The sequence below is a fragment of the Nilaparvata lugens genome, chromosome 11 (genome assembly GCF_014356525.2).
Source record: "Nilaparvata lugens isolate BPH chromosome 11, ASM1435652v1, whole genome shotgun sequence".
Taxonomy (NCBI): Eukaryota; Metazoa; Arthropoda; class Insecta; order Hemiptera; family Delphacidae; genus Nilaparvata; species Nilaparvata lugens.
The window spans coordinates 4,034,168-4,056,086 of NC_052514.1; the positions used below are offsets into that span (position 1 = coordinate 4,034,168).

Here is a 21,919-nt window from a genome sequence, read left to right on the forward strand (position 1 = left end):
TCATCTTATTATTTATTTCCTAATAATATATTATTGACTCATTATTAAGTTATTCCATTCTTTTATGTTTTTGTTTTAAATGATTTTTTGGGTGATCATTATTAATCAATGACTCGATATTTAATAATAATGCTATTTTAAAAGCCAAACAGTAGGCCTACTGGTAACTAATTGAAGAAATGATTACAGTAAGATATAAGTACGGTACAAGCAATTCAAAAAAAAATTTTGAATCACCCGCGTTTGTTACGCCATAACTGAAAAACGCCGGAAGCGCTATCTCCGAAATCAGACACCGGTTTTGAAAAGAGGTTATGTATTGTTGAAGTTGACTGTTGGGACTTGGGAGTTGTTTATTGACTTTACAATGCTTCTAAAAATGTGATTGATTTTAAAAACTTCCCAAATTAATTCGCGATTAGTCATAATGTCACGAATAAAGATATTCTTCTTGGGATCTATTTGCCTGCTAATTGTATTTGTGATATTTTTCACTTCCGTTGAATTGGTTTTATTTCTGTCTAGTCTTCCAAACAATAGGACATTGGAACTCAACGCTAGTAGTTCTATTTATGAAGGTAATGTTTTGTTGATTCAATCCACATAATTAAGAATGATGGCATTATCTTTAAAAAAAACTATTTTCAAACGCAGCCAAATTGGGTCTCTGCACTCGTTGGTCCCAGTGTGTTTTTGATCATGACATAATACTGACCGTAGCCTTCAATTGTTTTGGTGCATAATTAATAATATAAACTCTATTTTTCCTGAGACAGCACTTATTTATTGTTCTTAATTAATAAATAAAAATGTTTGCCAGTTTAATTTTGAATTTTAAAGGCAATTTTAACCACAGACCATGAGACTAAAGCCAAAACCGTTACCGACCGTTATGTATTTGTGTTTTTAGAGTGCAATCGTTGATATTCCAACTACATTTGAGAAGAGAATTCCAATATTGTAGGCCATCAAAGTATGTTTATTTGCTAATTTTTCAGTCAGAAATACGCTAGTTCAAGTATAATAGCTTTAACCAAGTTAAACTTTGTTACAAAAATTCCAAAATAAGTAGTTCTAAAATAAAGTTAATTTTTTTCAGAATCCGAAGATGTTATATCAGCAGCTACTACCTCATCGATCATTGACATTCTGCTACTATGTGGCTTTATGATACAGCATTCATTTTTTGCTTCTCCAATAAAAAAAGTGATGTCATACTTTTCTCTAAACTGCATGGATCGACTCATCTTTAATTTTAGTACATGCATAGCACTGCAGGTTAGTGAATATTTACTGATGATTTTATTGTTTAAAGTGGGGTATGGCTACTTCATTAAATTGACTTTCAATACTAGATTGTGTTCTTTATATTGATTTCATTTAAGGCAAATTTTTAAGCTACTCTATTGACGAATTTTGATCAATGAAATACAAAACTTTTAATACAAATTCTCAAGTCTAGTTCCTTTCAAATGATTAAGATGTCAAACAAATTCTTTTACGAAAGCTCTTAGAATGCCTCAGCACTCACAAATGAGCAATTTTGTGGGAGTTGAATTGGTGCCAACTATCAAAATAGAATGCTTTTCTGTTCCACTTTATCAAAAAGGATGAGCTGGACTTGCGTGATGTTGGAAATGTAATTCCAACGAGATACCATTGGACTATTCACATTCAGCCCGGCCGAATGAGTATGAAAAATACCATTTAATCTTATAAGAATTATATTTTTCTGTCACCGTTGTGTGCGAGTCAAGTTGTATAATATTGCTGCTTTATCCCTTCACTACGATATGATGGAATCATGCATTGAAATACATTATCCATTGAAATTTGTTCTATGAAGTTGAAGTCCACATAGGCTTGTCCGTGGACAATGGAAAGGATTATGATGACATAGGAGTGGACCTATAGTTCTGGGTGGGTTTCGAACCACTGGGAAGCGATTTTAGACTCATAAATGATATATGTAGAGAAGTCGGCTCTACAAGTGGTCACCCTTCCAAAGAGATTAGCAGTCGTATAAATCTTAACTTCTAATCTTTTATCCTTTTAAATATCATTTAATCAAACAATTCATCTTTTTCACAAACGAACATAAGATAAAATAATAAAGAAATAATATAAAAGTGGACAACCCTATAGTGTTCGATTAGCAATGGTATTGCTATCTTTGTCTATCATTTAACAACGCGGAAAGTGCTGTCTCTTTCTTGCTTTGCTCTGTTTCCAGATCATCTTTTAACAATGTAAAATAAATAATTAATCAACAAAATATCTAATATAATTTGATAATTTCTTGCTCGATAAAATATGATTGATTATTTTTAGCGTGAATGAATAGTTAATACTGTATTACATCAATAAACCTGTATCATCTATCGTCTATAGAAGACATTGACAAGACAGAGGATCGGCAACGTTGTTCTCCTATCTTTCTCCACTGCCATTATAACGTGGACCTCAATATAGTAGCGTGATCCACCTCTTTGTGGCCTTGTGGGGTGTACTACTCAATAATTGATTAATAATTTAATAAAGCAAATAAAAGTAATAATTATTAAATGCTATAATTCACCCCGAAGACTTCTGCTACTGTAACTGTAAATGTTCTGTACAAAGCTCAGGCTAAAGCTACTAGAGGACTGTAATTTACTATTCAAATAATCAAATACAAACAAGGGGCAAAATTTAATCTTCAGTTTGAGCCAGGTTATTTGTACAGCTAAGCTCTGCATTAATGAACAATAAAAAAGAGCAAAAACTCACCAGATTTAATCCAAGCTTAACTACTTGCCCTTTTAAGCCTTTATTAGGTGATTTGGTCAGGTTCAGGGTGGGATGAAAATCTGGGAATAAGACAGGTCTGGCTTCCGGGCTGTCTTTCGTTGATTCTGTGTTCAACTTGCAGGCTATGTTCGAACAAAGCTCAAACTGATTCTTTATAAATTCAAATCCGATTCAAATTAATTCAATTTAACACTATTTACGCTGTTATACTCATAATTCACACACACTACACTCAAACAATTATCTACAAGAAATTTCCGATCGAAATTACATGACAAAAATACAAACTCGGTCTTCACAACAACAGGGACGAGACAAGACAAGAGAATGGACGAAACAAGAATGACTGGGGCTTTTTTTTTCTCGACAAGCCAAAACAGCTGGACGGTCGGCACTGGTGCCAACAAGCCTGCTATTGGCAGAACTGTAGTCAGGGATTTGGCGCTACAATTCGAATGCTCTGGCCAGACCATACCCCCGCCTCTGAAAAACTATTTTTCAGCCAAGTTACAAAAACTGAAAAAACCACAGAAAGGAAAAAATCCAGACATGCCAAAAAGAACAAAAAACACCAACACCAAAAAACGACACAAAGAAAAAATGCAACAAGCACAACAACTATTGAGTTGGGAGTGGATATAATTTTGTTACTAGGTCGAATACGGAAACAATGATTACAATTAAATACACAAATATGAATAATAGAGCGAGCAGACAGTATCCAGAATTTCTGTCTGATCAAAGACAACAATAACAAAGGTCCAGCATGACAATTCTTCTTGTGATGATAATCAATCAACATCGATACGAAAGCGTCGGATCATCTGATGGTAAGATCATCTGATGACAAGTCTCAAATTCCAGTCCAGCATGAGACAAACGACCGCCGTCGCGAATCACACCTTTATCAATGAATGGAGACAGGTGACGTAGGCGCATAGAACAATCTTCTCCCTTCTCCAATTGCACAAATTCAGATGAAAAATGTATCTTCTGTACCACTTTACATAGATACCTCTCAGCAACATCGAAATCTGATTCTTCTGATTGGGGTAAGATTCGTAAGAATTTGAGAACAAGAATTACAATTCTCAAAAGACGACCATAATCCGAACAACGACCAATCAATGAATATACTGCATTGCTGTTACAATCAGGAGATTTTGTGACTGTCAACACTGACGGTTTTTTCGCCTCTGGTGGATCCACGATCTCTTCCATTTGAGTTCGGACGGGCCAATCGCATTCGTCCTCTGCTATCCATGATGGACCTGAGAGCCACAACAGAAAGTTCACAAGCTCAACTGGTGATAAACCTCTAGACAAACAGTCCGCGGGATTTTCAATTCCGGCAACATGCATCCCCTCCTGTATACAAGAATCCTGTATTTTTGCAATGCGATTACCAACAAAAGTTTGCCATTTCGCGGATGGAGCATTAATCCAACACAAGGTGACTGTAGAATCAGAGAGTGCAACAATACAAGACACATGTCAACGTTCACTAATAATAGTGACTACTGAATTCATGAGTTCTGCCAACAAGAGTGCCGCACACAACTCCAAACGAGGTATTGAAACAACTTTAGATGGTGCTACCTTGGACTTTGAACACAATAATACAACTCTTGGCTCCTCGCTCTCCTTCTGCGACTTCACATAGATAACTGCACCATAACCAGACAATGATGCGTCACAAAAACCAATCAAACTGATGTGAGAATCCTGAAACAAACCAACGTGACGTGGAACAGCAAATTTCAACAATAGAGGCAACTCTTTTTGACAATTCTCCCAAAGAGTGCAGATAGACTCAGGCGGCTTCTCGTCCCAATCCACTCCTAATTTCCACAGTTTCTGGACAAGACACTTTAGAAATAATGTAAAGGGTGACAAGAGACCAAGTGGATCATAGATACGAGCCATCACTGACAGAATAGAACGCTTAGTAGCGACGACCTCACCACTCTTGACTGAAAACTGAAACAGATCAGTACTAGGTTGCCAATTCAATCCCAAGATAGCCAAGGAGTTGTCTGCTTTGAAATCCTTGTACGAAAACGATTTCTCTTCCTCCGAGAATTTCTCCAACATTGATGGTGAATTTGAAGACCACTTTGTGAGCGAGAAACCTCCTCCCTCAAACAGCTGCTTGGACTGACGATACAGCTCCGCGGCCTCTGACTCTGTGGCGACAGATGTGACTAAGTCGTCCATGAACATGTCTCTTGGTATTCTCGCCTTGGCTGCTGGAAAACGATTTCCATCCTCCTCTACAAGCTGGTGGACGGTGCGAAGCGCCAAATATGGAGAGCTTGAAACACCAAAAACAACACAATTGAGCTGATAAATTTAGATCGGATCCTCCAGCGAAAATCTCCACAATACATGCTGATAACGACGGCAGGAATCCTCTACTAATATCTGTCGATACATTTGTTTAATGCCGGCAGTTAGTGCGATTGGGAACAAACGAAAATTAACTAACAAAACAAAAATGTCAGTCTGCAATTTGGGACCAGCATGAAGAACCTGGTTCAATGACAAACCCGATGATGTTCTGGAACCAGCATCAAATACAATTCGGATGGGCGTGGTAGTGCTGCTTGCTTTCATGATGGCATGATGCGGTATGTAGTAACCACCTCGGTCTGTCTGATCTGCTACAAACGACATGTGACCCTGACGTAGGTAATCGATCAATATTTCATGATATGAAATACGAGTATTGCTGTCAAGCTCTAGTCGTCTCTCCAAAGTCAGCAGTCTGCATTCGGCAACAGCATACGAATCTCCCAAGCTGCTGGGCGGCTCCGCAAATGACAAGGCAACAACAAAACGACCAGAATTCACACGATGTACAGACTTCCGAAAATTTACCTCACACTCCAACTCTTCCGGTTTCAGTTGACAGCTTGGTGCAGGGCACGATTCCAACTCCCAAAAACGTTCCACAAAACTATCCAATGATGGACTACTAACGAATGGACTACAGATGGCTGTAAAACAATTCGACACATTCTTTGTTGAAGTGAGAATCGGCGCTCTCCTTATCAGAATGTGACCAAAGACACTATTAACAGTCATCAATTCGTGCGATTCACCTATACTAGGACTCCCACGTAGCAAGTGAGGAACTAACTCCGCACCAATGATGCCATCTATTCTACTAGGAAGGTAGAATTTGTCGTCAGCCAGTGTGAGATTTTCCAGATGATGAAGTTTGGATCTGTCGATTTCACAAGAAGGCAACTTGTCGATGACTTTATCTACCACTGTGGCATCCATCCAAAACTGGACGGTAGAATCCAACTTTGACTGAATCGACACACAAGTACAACCTCGAACTTCACTAGTACCACCACCGAATCCACGAACAATGGTTTTCATGGGCTGGAATGGTAGTCTCAGACGCCGACACAATTTGGCTGTAACAAAATGACACTGACTCCCGGTGTCAATCAAGAAACGAACATCACAAAGCTAATCATTACAATCTCGAACATGTGCAGTGACGGTCAACAACACAACGGTCGAATTTTCTACATCGTTGGATGTAGAACAACAACTAATAGGTGATGTGCCACCTGCCTTGGAGTTCGACGAGGATGCAACACCTTCATTGGAACTTGATCTGGAAAAGTGCAATAAAGAATGATGAGATTCTTGACATTGAGCACACTGAGTTTTACTACGACAATCTCTACTCAAATGATCCACATCAAGACAATGAAAACAACAAAACTTCCCTTTAATCAAACAATAACGATCCCAAGGAGTCATTTTCAAGAAACTAGCACAATCTACTAACCGATGACCCGGTTTTGAGCACTTCAGACAATTGGGCTTTTTACTAGATGCATCGTTAGATGAATCATTAGATTGAACCACAAACACCTTTGATTTATTATCCTTTTTGTGCCTCATATTAAACGATTCAGTCTGTTTCTCATCAGAAGGAAGAGTCTTAATTTGCTTTTCAATGAACTTGACATAATCGGTATAAGTTGGCATAGCCTTGTCACGGATGGCCGATTCAAAATTTCTACGAGAACTTGGATCCAGCAATCTCAAGCCATGATAGAGGAATATCGAGTCTGACAAATCAGTGAGTCGCAATCTCTTCACTGCATTGATTGAACTGCAAAACCCATCCAAAATCGCAATTCAACCTGCCTTTGATTCTGATTTTATTGGACGAAATTCAAAAATTTGTTTGAAATAGGCATCGACTTGCGCCCGTGGATCGCTATAGCGGGTCAATAATGCCTGCCAAATTATTTGATAATTATTAGCCAATGGTGGCAAATGACGACAAATATTTGCTGCTTGTCCAGTAAGTCTACTTACAAGATATTGGACCTTCTGCTGATCGTTCAAACTCTTGTTGTCATGTACCAATGCCTTAAATGCCTCAAACACCGACCATTGAGTCTGGTTCCCATCAAATTTCGGAAGGTCGATTTTAGGCAGTACCGACTCGGACATGACCGGCTGTGCACTAGCTGCTGTAGCTGCCGTAGATTGAGAAATAGCATCAGTCGCCTCTTTCTGTTTGAGAGTGTTAGCCGCTACTTCAATATACTGAAACAGATCTAGATGTGAGTCGTTGAATGCTACAACATGGTCTTTATTCAACTCAAGTTCCAACTCATTAACCACTAATTCTGTCTTTTCAAAATCCGAAATGGTCTGAGACACCCGAGGATACAAGATTGAAAATTGCTCAGCAACTTTTGGATCAGAGACATTTTTAGACAGGTCATAAATTTTTTGCAATCTGGCATACAATTGTTCCAGTTTAGCGCGATGCACCCTGATTTGTTTCTGTAATTTTTCCTCCATCTTGAACTCATACACAAAACAATTCAGCCCTGACAATACAAACAGTAAAAAAAAACAAGAATGAGTTCAAAACTAAATGGAAGGAAGAATCACGACTAGTAAGTTATCAAAGTTGAACTTTGATTATCAATTCACAAGATAAGTTACTGCTGAAGACAAAACTATATGATTAGATAATGTTCTTCCAACAACTCACAAACAAACAATAACTTGTTGAATTGAACAAACAAATTCATGCTGTGATTAACCTTCACTAACATGTATAACAAAATGGACAATACAAATTCCAACAAACAAATTCCCGAAAAAGAGCACAATGAGCCTAGTTTCAGGAAAATTACAATTTTAACTGAAATAAATTTAATTTCAGACAAATACAAATTGACAAGAAACCTTGCTCTAGAACAAGGCTACAACAAACTTAAGTTGAGCATAGATCAGACCATTCTCAACATGCCAACATTGGACAAATACGAAACTGCTTAAATCCAATGTGTGTGAATTAATCAATAAATTACAAATTTAAATTCATTCCGGCCTGGCAGGATCAAAAATGTTCTGTACAAAGCTCAGGCTAGAGCTACTAGAGGACTGTAATTTACTATTTAAATAATCAAATACAAACAAGGGGCAAAATTTAATCTTCAATTTGAGCCAGGTTATTTGTACAGCTAAACTCTGCATTAATGAACAATAAAAAAGAGCAAAAACTCACCAGATTTAATCCAAGCTTAACTACTTGCCCTTTCAAGCCTTTATTAGGTGTTTTGGTCAGGTTCAGGGTGGGATGAAAATCTGGGAATAAAACAGGTCTGGCTTCCGGGCTGTCTTTCGTTGATTCTGTGTTCAACTTGCAGGCTATGTTCGAACAAAGCTCAAACTGATTCTTTATAAATTCAAATCCGATTCAAATTAATTCAATTCAACACTATTTACACTGTTATACTCATAATTCACACACACTACACTCAAACAATTATCTACAAGAAATTTCCGATTGAAATTACATGACAAAAATACAAACTCGGTCTTCACAACAACGGGGACGAGACAAGACAAGAGAATGGACGAAACAATAATGACTGGGGTTTTTTTTTCTCGACAAGCCAAAACAGCTGGACGGTCGGCACTGGTGCCAACAAGCCTGCTATTGGCAGAACTGTAGTCAGGGATTTGGTGCTACAATTTGAATGCTCTGGCCAGACCAGTAAATATTGACAACAGGGTAAACAGCTAGATGGAAATCCAGAATTTTATTTGGATTATCGTTTAATAATAATTATTAAGTCATTAGCATTTGAATAATTGCAATATCTCAGTAATTTCCATCTGCAACAAATAAAAATACTCCGAGGAGAACGTTTACTCCGCGAGTCGAGTATTATTACTTCAGTTATTGGAGAGTACCTACTATTTATTTGTCCATTTATTGTTCGAATTGTATGAAATATCATGTTTTGCAGCTAATAATGCACCTATGGCGACCCATACCACACTATGTTTTCTGGAATGTGGATATAATCGATAATTTCACGGCGCTGGTCACATTCCAAGCGGCGCAAATTGTTGGCTGGCTGATTATCTATCTCATGTCCATGTTTCATAATCCGGCCGAAATTATTGGAGTCAAACAGGTAATACTATAAGAATGTTACTTCTACTTGTATCAAACATACAATAGATAATTCAATTCAATTCAATTTTTTTCCTTCTGAATACAATTCAAAGCAGTTGAATCTTGAGCAATAAAGCTTGTACAATTCAAGAAACGATATAATATACTTAATAAAAACAAACAACAAAATATAGAACTATACTAGACAATAAAACTCTTGAGCAATCACAATTTTATTCTTGTATAAAATTCTTGTATCAGATAGGAAAGAGCTTACATAGGCAACAAAGGCCTGTGCGTAAGCTCGAGTTATCATAACAATATGCGTTATATCTATAGTTATAAAGAGAGATCTCAATTTTTATTAACTACATTAAAATAACTTTCAATGATGAATCTATAATTCCCATCTATTAAGAAGGGATAAAAAAGTGGAAAACTAAATTATAAATAACTTTAAATTCATAAATAAAAGATGATGAAAACCAAGGAATAGCGAGGAAGGCTACAATTTAAATAACAAATTCAAGTCAGATAATTACAATATACGTGGAAGTTTTGCATATTTCCAAAAAGTATGGCTTTGGATAACAACTAACGAATGGTATAGTTTTTTGGGAACGCGCCAACCAAGCTCCCCGTCAGCGGAGCTCCTTTTAAAACCACTTTCGAGGTGATTGGTTGACGGCGTCAGCCGAGCTCCTGAGAGATGAGCTTGGCTGACGGGGAGCTTGGTTGTCATGGGCGTGCAAGGAGCTTGTCGTCTAAGGTTCCGACAACCAGTCCCCTCCTAACAAGTAGGGAATTGGCTGTCGGGGAGACTCGTTGACGCCAGCGTGCAATGAGCTTGGTTGTCGTCACCGAACCCGACAATCAAGCTCCTCGAACGCACACGTTTGAGTGCCGGAGTTTTCGCGAGTAAACTGACATATATTTTCTGCACTTACTCAATGGATTCTGGAACAGTCTTCAAATTATGAATGGACGAATTGTAACAATAGGCCTATATGCTACCAGTATATTATATTAATGCCACTTAATACGTTGAAAGCTGAACAGAATTCAATAAACTTCTGTCCACGAAATACGAGTTTATTCACTACCTCCCTGAAAAAAGCCGTAGTGCATTCGTGAGACGTCAGCACAGGTAGGGCTCCTACACAAAATAGTTATTTGTATATCTAGAGTGAAAAGTACAACTTTTTCTCCCTGAGGGGAAAAGTTTGAAGCCCGAGGCGAAGCCGAGGGCAACAATTTTCCTGAGGGAGAAAAAGTATTTTTCGTTCATGATGTACACAACATTTTTCCTCCATCTACATTTTTTTATAGAAACTGCAAATAATATCATTTTAATAACTTACGTATTGATGACAATGTTTCCTAACAACATAACCTAAAATGTAAAACCTAAAAACCGGTTGGCTGATTGGCACTGCCGATTGCGCTATCTATCGGCAAAAGTTGTAACAATTATATCAGCTGAGCGGCTACCAAAAATGGCTGACTCCAGATCACGTGTTTCAGATTTGAATTGCAGATCAAAAATATTTGTTGGCTGGTATTTTGACTTGAATAAAATATTTTTTAAATTGTATAAATTTTTATCGTCTACAAATATTAAGAATATAATATCATACAAACATATATTTCATGAGTTGATCAAATTTCTTTTTGTGGTATTGAATTCAGTTGACTCAATGACAGACACCTCTATTATGCTTTCTCATCTGAGCTTAGACCTTCTAACCTATTACAATGTGAGTTTTTGAAATAGAGATGCTTCCTATGTTATTTAAATGGAGTCACTTTTCCTCCCTAGGGAGTTTTTCAGTTTTTTACTACCAAGAGCGAAAAAGTGACACTTTAGTATTATGTTTCAGGGAGTAAAGTAAGTACTTTAGACAGTAGGTGGAGGAAAAGAAATTCTTTGATCTCATCTGATCTATATCAGCTAGTGTTTCTATCGGTGTAGGAGTCCTACATTTGCTGACGTCACACGAATGCACTACGGCTTTGTTTACGGAGGTAGTGGTGTATTCCCTTACAATATCTAAAAAGCTGAGTTTGGAAAAACAACCCATATCTTGCATTCAAAACTTGGGTACAGTTTGAACTTGCTTCTCTCGCTTGTTCTTTTGAAATGTAGCTCTTGGATAAGAACATAAAAATATGAACCAATACCTTAGCTGAACCTCTTTATGAAGTTTGAACTATTGGTTCTTGAAAAATATGATATAACTCATCAAAAAGCAATGAATGACTGGGAAAACCAGGCGTGATTTGAGGACTGTTCCAAAATCAATTGAGTAAGTGCATTATGTCAGTTTACTCGCGAAAATTGCGGCACTTGAAAGTGAGCGTGCCAGGAGCTTGGTTGTCGTCACCGATTTGTTACACCGATTTGTTTCAAGGTTTGTTACACCTTGGTCAAATCTTGTAACAAACCTTGGTTAACAACCAAGTTGTCTGGTTTGAATAAACAACCAAGTCGTCTGGTTTGAACAACCAACCAAGCCGTCTGGTTCGGTGACGACAACCAAGCTCCTTGCAAACTGGCGTCAACGAGTCTCACGGCAGCCAATCCCCTACTGGTTAGGAGGGGACTGGTTTTCGGGACCGTAGACGACAACCAAGCTCCCCGTCAGTCAAGCTCCTCTCCCAGGAGCTCGGCTGACGCCGTCAAACAATTCCCTCGAAAGTGGGTTCGAAAGGAGCTCAGCGTGGTTGGCGCGTTCCCATTTCAATAATCAATGAAGCTTATGAGTGGTTTCCATTGGATTTTTCAGCTATGTTTACATAAGAATTGATCACTCATGTACCCTCATGAGGCAGCCACAAAACTATATAATTGGAGAAAAATGTGAAATATTCTCATAGTTTATCAGAGATTGACAATGGTGTAATAACCGAAACCGGTCTTTCTAAGTATCAATAAATCTGTGGTTTTTGACAATTTCTTAGTCTTTTTCATTCAATATGAATAATTACCACAATATCAACTTCTCAAGTACACAAAAAGTGAAATATTCTGCCGCCATCATCATCTTGGCAACAAAGCATTTCAGGACTCATGTTTTCTGGAACTTTTCCTCTATTTTTATGTGAGAAAACACCTTACAAAGCTTGTCGGTCTATTTCAGAAACATTCTGTATATTCAATTCCTTATTGTGTGATGTAAATTAATTGACGTAGAATAATATTGGACAAAGGGCTCGTGGAAGACCCCGGCTAGAATATCTGAAGCAAGTAATTAAAGATCTTGGGATCCAGAGCTACATATAAATGAAAAGCTCAGGACAGAAAACGATGGAAAGTTGCCTACCAATCGAATGATTAAAGCTGAAGAAGGAGAAGAATTTTTTTTTGTGTAGTTGAGAAGTTGATAATGTGTTTAGGGAAGTTCTTGTCCCAAAGGGAAGTTCAAAGGATGACTCAAAACTAACAAACTCTCAGAATGATACTCCGTTGATTTCAAATAAATTGGAAATTTATCCCAGTATAGTCTCTGAAGCTTTGTTGGATGGAGATCAAAATTTTGGAGAAAAAAGCAATAGAAATGTGAGGGAAGTTGGTGATTCTCAACAGAGTTTAAATAAAAATTTAGAAGAAGTCGAATCTAAGAACAGAAATGCTAGAGAAGTTGATGATAAATCAGCTTTTGAGAGAATTGTTGATCAAAATTCAAACGACGAAAGATTGAAAGATTGAATCCTTCTCTTGGATCCTTGTAAGGTGGTTTGTAAGGTGGGTCTAATTTACGATTTAAAAGTGCCATCCAATTCATTTGCTTGAACCATCTGTGATCCTTAATATCAGCAGTGCCTCCCCTTAAATTGCCAAATCTCTTGCTCAAATCCATCTGCAGCATATTCTTCACAAAATCCCTCAGACCTATGCTGAGGTAAAATGCAAGGATCCATGTATTCATATTGAATGAAAAAGACTAAGAAATTGTCAAAAACCACAGATTTATTGATACTTAGAAAGACCGGTTTCGGTTATTACACCATTGTCAATCTCTGATAAACTAAAACTAAATACAAGAGCAGCAGAATTTATACTAGTAGGCGAGTACTGCTATTGGTCAAGGGCATGAACGCCTGCCATTGGCCCAGCTAGACAGTCTCCTCTCACTCAACGGTGTGACAAAATGGCGGATTAAGCAAGAGAATCGCCATGATAACAAAATTTTACTTTCAGTACAAAATAAGAACCAAGAAAACAAGTGTGAAAGATAATAAAACAAATATGTAAATGGAAAAACTATTGACTAATGTTGATTGTGTCTTTCATTTGATATACATTTTCATATCAATTTTCATTGATTTTTTTTCTCTGTCATGTAACAGGTTTATTTATTAAACATTAAAAAAACATTCAAAATATGGAAAAAAGTCCGTTACACACTTAATTTTCATAAACTAACATGTAGCATTCCACTATAGAGTGAGATAAATGGCAATAAACAAGGACATGATGCGACTTTCCAAACCCAACTGTACCATCTTTCAAAGATGTTTCATTTTCCTGGTACCAAATATTTTTAATATCCTTCCTGAGGAAATAAGGAAGCTGAAAATTTGCAAAAAATTCATCCGTGAAACAAAGTGTTGGCTATGGCTTCATTCATTCACCTTTGGAAATTGAAAACTTCTTCAGAGTGGTATGCTAAGTAAATAAATTGTCATAAAACCTGAACATTTTTCTTCTTCTTCTTCTTCTTCTTCTTCTTCTTCTTCTTCTTCTTCTTCTTCTTCTTCTGTCTTATATACTCTTTTCTGCCTTAAAATACCTATTGGTCGATTTATAGATGGTGGCTTCCTCCCTAATGCTCACATGAAGTTTATATCACTAAGAAATATTATGTAATGAGAGGAATGCTCTGATGTGTCAATTGTCGAATTTTGATTACTTTGTGAATGTGTGTGTGTATGTGTCATATCTTTTTCATATGTCCCATTATTCAAACTCATATAAGACAAGGGCATATGGACAAGGGCTTTGCGGAAGCTCTTTTGTGAATAGTATTTTCGTTTGCATCGGTTCTCACATAAAATATTAAGGTTCATATCCATCATCAGTTAGGTACATCATTTCAAAATGTTCATATGAGTTGTGTAGTTATAAGTTTAAAGTTAATTTCTATTGTATTATTGATACATTATAATATAGTGTCAAATTAACCTTTCAGAAGTACCTAGTATCTTTAAGGTTGTGCATTCAATATTTTTTTTTCAAGAAAATTCTTTTTTCTTTTTCTAATCTATTGGATAGGTTCTTAGGACATAATCTATGCAATTTAAAACTGTATAATAAGTACAACATTTCAAGATTACAATACAAGACGATCAAGATGGATAATGGGTAAATAAGTTCCTTAAAAAATACAAATAAGAGAAAAAGAAAAAATTGAGTAAAATAAATTTCCTAAATAATACAAGGAAGAGAAAGATTAATAATTAGAGCCTATCCTACATGTCAGTTCTAAACTTTCATAAGGAAGTATATTTAATAAAATATAATACAAATGGGACATAATTTTGCTCTGAAAAACCTAGTTACCTAATATAATACCTGACAAAAAATAGACATAATTAAAATATGTAATACATGATGAAAAAATATACCGCAAGCAAACAATTATTTACACTACAATGGATAGATTTTAGAAAAGTTAAGTTTTATCAACAATTTAAAGAGTAGGAAAATAAGCTACTATTTTAACTTCCAAAATTATTTCAGAAAAATACAAATTTAAATGACTATGGACAAGATTGGTTAAGATATGCATCATAGAAGAATTTTACTGAACATTACACAAAGACAGGAAAGAATCGAAATTTGAAAAGATTAAGGGCCAAGAAAAATAGGCTACAGGAAAGAAAAAAGATACAATTATGGACTCTTACCATACGTAGTATTTACGGTCATTGCTATTCTGAATCCCGGCATGACACAGGATTCCTAATCATAACATAGTGCTGGGGAATACCCTTTCATCATGTGATTCACAGTCATCATCTTGTTAATAAGCAACTTGAAACAACCTTTGAATACTAACACATCAATGGTGACTTTGTGCTTTGTTTTCTTTAAGAACATGATTTTATTCATGGGTTCGTTTGTTTCAACAAAGCCATTTTGCTTACAAAAGTCAGTCATGTTCACTAGATAATGCTTTGCATACACCTTTTCAATTTTCAGTTGAAAGTTGAATTCATCAACTTGATTCAAAGCAAGATTCATTTTGTTTACATTGTTCCTAACCTCTATAGAAACCTGTCTCATGTAATCATTCACTTTATTTACTGTTTTCCTAACTTTCAATTTGGCAATACCACTTTCTTTACTGTTGACTTTCAATAAAGACAACTCCCTACCTACTACATTACTCAATTCTACTATCTCACTAGGATTTACTTTTCAATAACAGTAACTAGGCCTACATTATCTGAAACTTGAACTAATTGATCTTGTATCTTAACACTACTATCATCCTGCTTCAATTTGCTTCATCTTCATGATTATCTTTCAATGTTTCATATGTATCTTTTAATAGAAGGTTTATACTAACCTGCTCTAATCTAATGCTAGCAAATTCTTGCTTCATCTCATCAAACCTAGCACTTTGATTTGTTTCAAATTATCAATCTTAGCATTTTGATTTTTAAACATTTGGTCTAACTTAGCATTTTGCTTATCAAACAGTTGTGTTAAGGCAGCTATTAACTCATCATCATTTTAATATTTTTCTTATTGTATGCCATTTTGCTAGTCTGCACAGATAATATATTCATTAGGACTTGATCTCTCTTGAAACCGATTTCCCACTCAGCAGCATCTCATTCATAACCTATCAAGACATCAGCCTACACATAATTTCTATAACCAGGGATTCATGGTGTACCATTTGGGACATATTTATTTTGTAATTCGGTCCCACCACAGGGGTAACATTTGGGACAATTTGGAGATTCAGTCCCATACCAGGGCGTACCATTTGCCGTGCCACCAATTTCTCCTAAATCGGTTGGATAGCATTTTCCACCTATTAACCTAAGGAAAGTTTACGCTCAAAGTAATAGATTCTTGATAAACTATGAATGGATCTATCGCCTATGAATGAGAAATCCAGTTTTCAGAGCAAACCACTTATAATCTTCAGAAGAATTTTGGCAATTTACAACACAAATCCACAAAGAACAATACCTTACACACTTAAGCATCTAAAATCATTACGATCTAAATACTTATCCACTTATGTAGTTGAAAAAACAATGGCTATAGGCTTGTAAACACAAGAAATAATTATAGACAAAAATTAAAACACTATAAAACTGTTCAAAACTCAATTTAAAACATTAAAATTTCAATTAAATAGAAAAATATTCAGAGACCACAAAACACTTTTCAGTAGCCAGCCACCATTTTTTTTTAGAGAAGAAGACAAGCTACAAGTCAGAACAAAAACCACATCTCAAAATCAGTGTCGACGTCATGGGACACGTCACCAAAAAATATAAATTACAATTTAGAATTTACATTTTACATTTGTTCTCATAAAACTTTATTTCGAAACTGTTATTTTAATTTTATATATCCTCTATATGATCTGTTAACTCTGTTAACTCTGTTTACAGAGTTTGTTTTTTTCGGTGATACCATGGAACAAGCAACACAATTATTTATGATAAATTCTCAGTCAAAAAGTTGTCCGTATATCGATTACTCTGATATTTACTATAAAGTTTTATAGATCTCGAATTGAAGATTCGATTCCAATCGAGAAAAAATGTAATATTACACCGGCAATCGTTTCAAACGAACCGCCATGATTTCCTACATGCTTGCCAACTTTCACATTGATATATTTTTCCTGTGATGTTTTACATAAACTTGATTGAAGTGGTGGCAGCTGATGTTCTTTGAAATAGTTCCCTCGTTTACTGTTCAGAGATTTTATTAAGTGAGCTTGTGAACTGTTAGTGTTATGTTCATGAGATGACTATTCCATAGTTTTATAAAATCATCATGGAAGTAGTAGTTGGATAAAAACGAAACACAAAAATCACACAAATGTGGAACGGGACAGTGCCAAAACTCAAATCTTCAAAAGCCATTTCCCAAAAATGAGATTTTGCCTTATGTGCCCTTTGTCCGGCAAGGTCCTCAATTTCTATTGTATTATTGATACATTATAATATAGTGTCAAATTAACCTTTCAGAAGTACCTAGTATCTTTAAATTGTTAGTTATAGGTATCTGATGAGATGTTTTGTATTTTGTTGTATTGCTGATGTAAAAAATAAAACTTGAAACCTTGAAGTAATACTTTTTCACCAGCAGTGAATTCAAATTGATTGATTTTTATTGATTTGTTTCAGTTTTATTACCATGTGACGGGACGCCAAGACCCGGTTTCACTCAAGTCGAGCAATCTGCAACGTCTGCAAAAACACATCCAGCATCCATCTTTGCTAGGATTTTTCATTGTTTTCTGGGTGTATCCTCTCATGACGTAAGCATTAATCAAGAAGTCCTCTTCAAATTGTTTATTGTCCATGAAATGACTTGTACAGAAATCTAAATGTTCTTAAGCTGCGTACACATATTCGCGCTTCCAACCCGCACCGAGCACGCTCCTCCCTCGTACCACCATCGAACCACAGTCGCCCCACCCACGCACCCATCATGAACGTTACGGAAGATGTTAGATCTTCTCGCGTTCCCCGGTCGAACCACTGTTGCTCCCCGGTCGATCATCAATCGCTCTGCTGGAGTGACGTTCGGTTGCGGAGCAGAGCGAAAGTCTGTACGCACCTATAGACTTACAGATTTGATCATTGAACAAATGAGTTCAGTATGAGAGATGAGTTCATGATTAAATTTCCATAATGAGTGTGTTTTAAAATGAGTTAGTAACGAGTGAATGAGTGAAACTGGATCTCCACATAACAGTTTTATGATTAAAAGTAAACGGCTCAGTGAAAATTAAATTTGCATGAGATCTGATTGGACTATTCTAACTTATCACGGCTGAGCGAATATGGATAGTCCCATTAGAACATATGGGAATAATATTCTCACTTACCGGTCACTTAAACTGCCACTGATATGTGAGAAGCCTGCTTTATTATAGTAAGGGTACGTTTATGTCGGAGCTGTGATAAACGATCCTAGCAACGATGAGAGAAGCGATGCTAGTAGGGAGTAGCGCTCAGCTTCTATCGACTGTTCATGCCGACAGTCGTGCTTAAAGCTTGATTCGTGAGTTCATGTATTGAAAAACCAATTTGTGTATGCTATAATAAGTGATTCTGATGAAGATTTTATTTTTGCATCGAATACAGTAAAGCATTACTTACTAGTTTGTAGAGAACGTGAATATTATGCACATCCTATCAATGTGGAGAGGAATGTATTTGGGGACGAGTATCATCATTTGTATAAAGATTTATGACAGCATCCAAACATTTTGTTTGACTATATGAGAATGTAAATAGAAACTTTTGACTACATTTTGACGAGAGTTTCCATAATCTCCAAAAGGACTGGAATAATTATCACATAAGTCCTATCATGGCAGAGGAGCGATCAATGCTAACATTAAGGTAAGTAGGTTTATACAAAAAAGTTATATTCTTTGATAAAATAGAAACAATTGAATTTATTCTTGAAATGCATACATCAAGGTCTATATTATGTTTCATTATTATCATTGACAATGAGATAGAATTTTGTAATTGAATAAGAAATAGTTTAATAAAGTAAAGAAAATGTCACTTGCTTACGAAACTCCACATATAAATCAACCCAAATCATGAAAAAATATTGATCATGGTTGTACTTTGTAGTCTACAACTCGATACTAGCTTCGAAAATGGACCGAGCCATTATCGATGCTTTTATCGATGGTAAGGACCCAAGATCGATTTTCATCGCAGCTCCGACATAAACAGGTCTATAAAAAACTTCATTGCCTCTTATGTTTAGAAACTCTCTACTAAAATACTGTATTTATCGAAATTCTTCATCTCGATTTTCATTATTCAACTTGAATTTTATTTATTCATCCATTTATTTGTGGATACAATCACAAATATTGTGAGTGTTTATGGTTTTTGTCTATTTCTCCAGTATTTTAAGGCTGTGCAAAGGATAAAAATAAACTTTCCACTCGTGATATTTTTCAAAGTTTTTCGATTTGTATATCATCAAGCTATCAAAATGAAAGAGATTTCTCAGGAAAATATTTCTTCTCCGATCATTACTTTTCGAGATATGAGCGCCTGAAGTTTGAATTTTTAGGACAGAACATTTCAAATTCGGTAAGAGATAAATCCATGAGATTTAGAGGATTGATTCTTTATGGTATTGTTGATCTAGTAAAACAAAAATTTTCTGAAAATATCAATTTTTGAGAAAGTTATTAAATTTACTAACAATTACCAAAAATAACTCTTTGTTGAGTTATTTTTGGTAAATTGAATAACTTTATCAAAAATTTATATTTTCACAAAATTTTTGTTTTACTAGATCAATAATAGTATGAAGAATCAATCCTCTAAATCTCATGGATTTATCTCTTACCGAACTTGAAATGTTCTGTCCCAAAAATTTAAACTTTAGGCGCTCATATCTCAAAAAGTAATGATTGGATAAAAAATGTTTTCCTGAGAAAACTTTTTCATTTTGATAGCTTGATGATATACAAATCGAAAAACTTTGAAAAATATGACGAGTAGAAAGTTTATTTTTAGCCTTTGCACAGCCTTAAGGTAAATAAATGATAAATTTGTTGGAATTCACGTCAGAAAAATTATGATACTTGTGACCGTGCTGTATCCATGGAACAAGTGTTCTTTCTAAATGATTTTTCGAATTTGTTTTTCAGTTTGGACCGAATTTTCTTGGCCGTTATCTGGACGGTGTACATGTTTTTGGCTTGGGAGCCGACCGACCAGGATTACAATTATGTTGTGCAGCAGAGGAATAAAAAGTGCATGTCTTAGATTTGAACTGATTGAAAACTTGAAAAGTCTCAAAATGTCTACTCAAAGGTACTTGAATTTGAATATCTATATTGTACTTCTGAAAATGTAACAGGTGAGATATAGGGACACAGAATACATACAGAATAGAAAGTTCCAACCAATGCATTTTACATGACGCCAAGACTCGAGTGCACCAAGACCACGTCACGTGACTGCGCCATCTTGTTAGAAATTAGAATTACCGCTACTATTACTAGTAGTTCTGTGAACAGTAGACCTCGCGTTCAGTAAGTTACATTGACCTGTTGTTATGTTTTCTCAAAAATTAATAAATAATTTATCAATTTAAAATGTCTAGCAAAAATCCTAAATAAACATAGAGCTTTCTGTCCTATCGTACCGTGACGTGTCGTCCCGGAATGTGAGTGTGAGCGCTGTTATCAGGTCTGGCTGCCGTCGATACGCCAATCCAATCAACCCTTCAGAGAACATTCTGTGTTGTCGTGTTGGCGAAAATTCGGTGTTTTGAAATTAACAAAACAAACTACCATAATGCTGATTTCCTACAAACTTAATTTATCACTTTTCATGATTTTAGAAATCAATTTCTTTTCAATAATATTTATGGAAATACAGCAATAGACTGGCTTCTCCACACATCTGTGTAATCACTTGTCAGCTGATTTATGATGAATAATTCTATAGTCTAATTTTTACTCTAATATTGGCGTATGAAGGAGGCTCCTCTTTCCTTTTATATTATCCTTGAAATGCAAAATTTTCAAAAACCTTGTATATACGTCGACGCGCAATTTAAAAAGGAACTTACCTGTCAAATTTCATGAAAATCTATTACCGCGTTTCGCCGTAAATGCGCAACACATATACATTAAGAGAAATGCCAAACCGTCGACTTGAATCTTAGACCTCACTTCGCTCGGTCAACAATGCTAAACTTTTTTCGAGATGGTGGATTTTTTCGTCAGGATACTAGCCGACTTTACATTCTGTATGTATTCTGTGATAGTGATTCATAATGAATAGATCATAATGATCACTAGAATATAGTCTGATATAGCACGAATTTATTTTCAATTTTTAACATTTCTTAAAATAAATTCGTGATGATAATTTGATTGTATGGTTAGAGATGTAGTATTTCTCCATAATTGAAAGAATAACGCCCAGTTGTCCAAAAGCCGGTTGAATTTTAATCGTGATTAATTTCATGAAACCAATTAGAGAAGGGGTTTTTTTAAAGAAGGCTTCTCTGATTGGTTATCATGATTGAAATTTAACCAGCTTTAGTGCAACCAGCACTAAGTGCCGATTGCACGAAAGCCGATTAAGTTTTAACCGTGATTAAAATTCCACGAGAACCAATCAGAGTAGCCGTCTTATCAAAAAAGCCTTCTCTTATTGGTTCTCGTAAAATTAATCACGGTTAAAATTTAACCTGATTCTGTGCAACCAGCACTAAGACGTTTATATAGTGACAACTTCAACGTCTTATTCTTCTAATTAAATTCTTGGTATCAGAGTACATTCTAGTGTTTTCAGTATCAGGTTCAGTGTTCAGGTTCTTAATCCTTTATTTTTACAAAAACACATCTTCAAAATAATAGGTAGAGAATAAAATAAGGTTTCCTTGAGCTATATTTATCCCCCGAATTT

General features: G+C 35.7%; 1 protein-coding gene across 1 annotated transcript; it reads left to right on the forward strand.

The window, feature by feature from the left end:
• The first annotated feature begins 267 nt into the window (after positions 1 to 267).
• Positions 268 to 20,519, forward strand: LOC120353529 (nurim homolog). The gene is made up of 5 exons (XM_039437441.1): positions 268 to 578; positions 1,100 to 1,278; positions 9,099 to 9,269; positions 17,636 to 17,769; positions 20,146 to 20,519. Exons 1-5 carry the CDS (start codon positions 428 to 430, stop codon positions 20,261 to 20,263), a joined length of 753 nt encoding a protein of 250 aa, XP_039293375.1. The 5' UTR covers positions 268 to 427; the 3' UTR covers positions 20,264 to 20,519.
• Positions 20,520 to 21,919: the final 1,400 nt, after the last annotated feature.

What these genes read in the sequence shown, in the direction of transcription:
- LOC120353529 (XM_039437441.1), top strand. Translation starts at nt 428, where the DNA reads ATGTCACGAATAAAGATATTCTTCTTGGGATCTATTTGCCTGCTAATT. An exon ending in TAGTAGTTCTATTTATGAAG is followed by an intron (nt 579 to 1,099) that starts GTAATGTTTTGT and finishes AATTTTTTTCAG; the next exon opens with AATCCGAAGATGTTATATCA. An exon ending in AAATTATTGGAGTCAAACAG is followed by an intron (nt 9,270 to 17,635) that starts GTAATACTATAA and finishes GATTTGTTTCAG; the next exon opens with TTTTATTACCATGTGACGGG.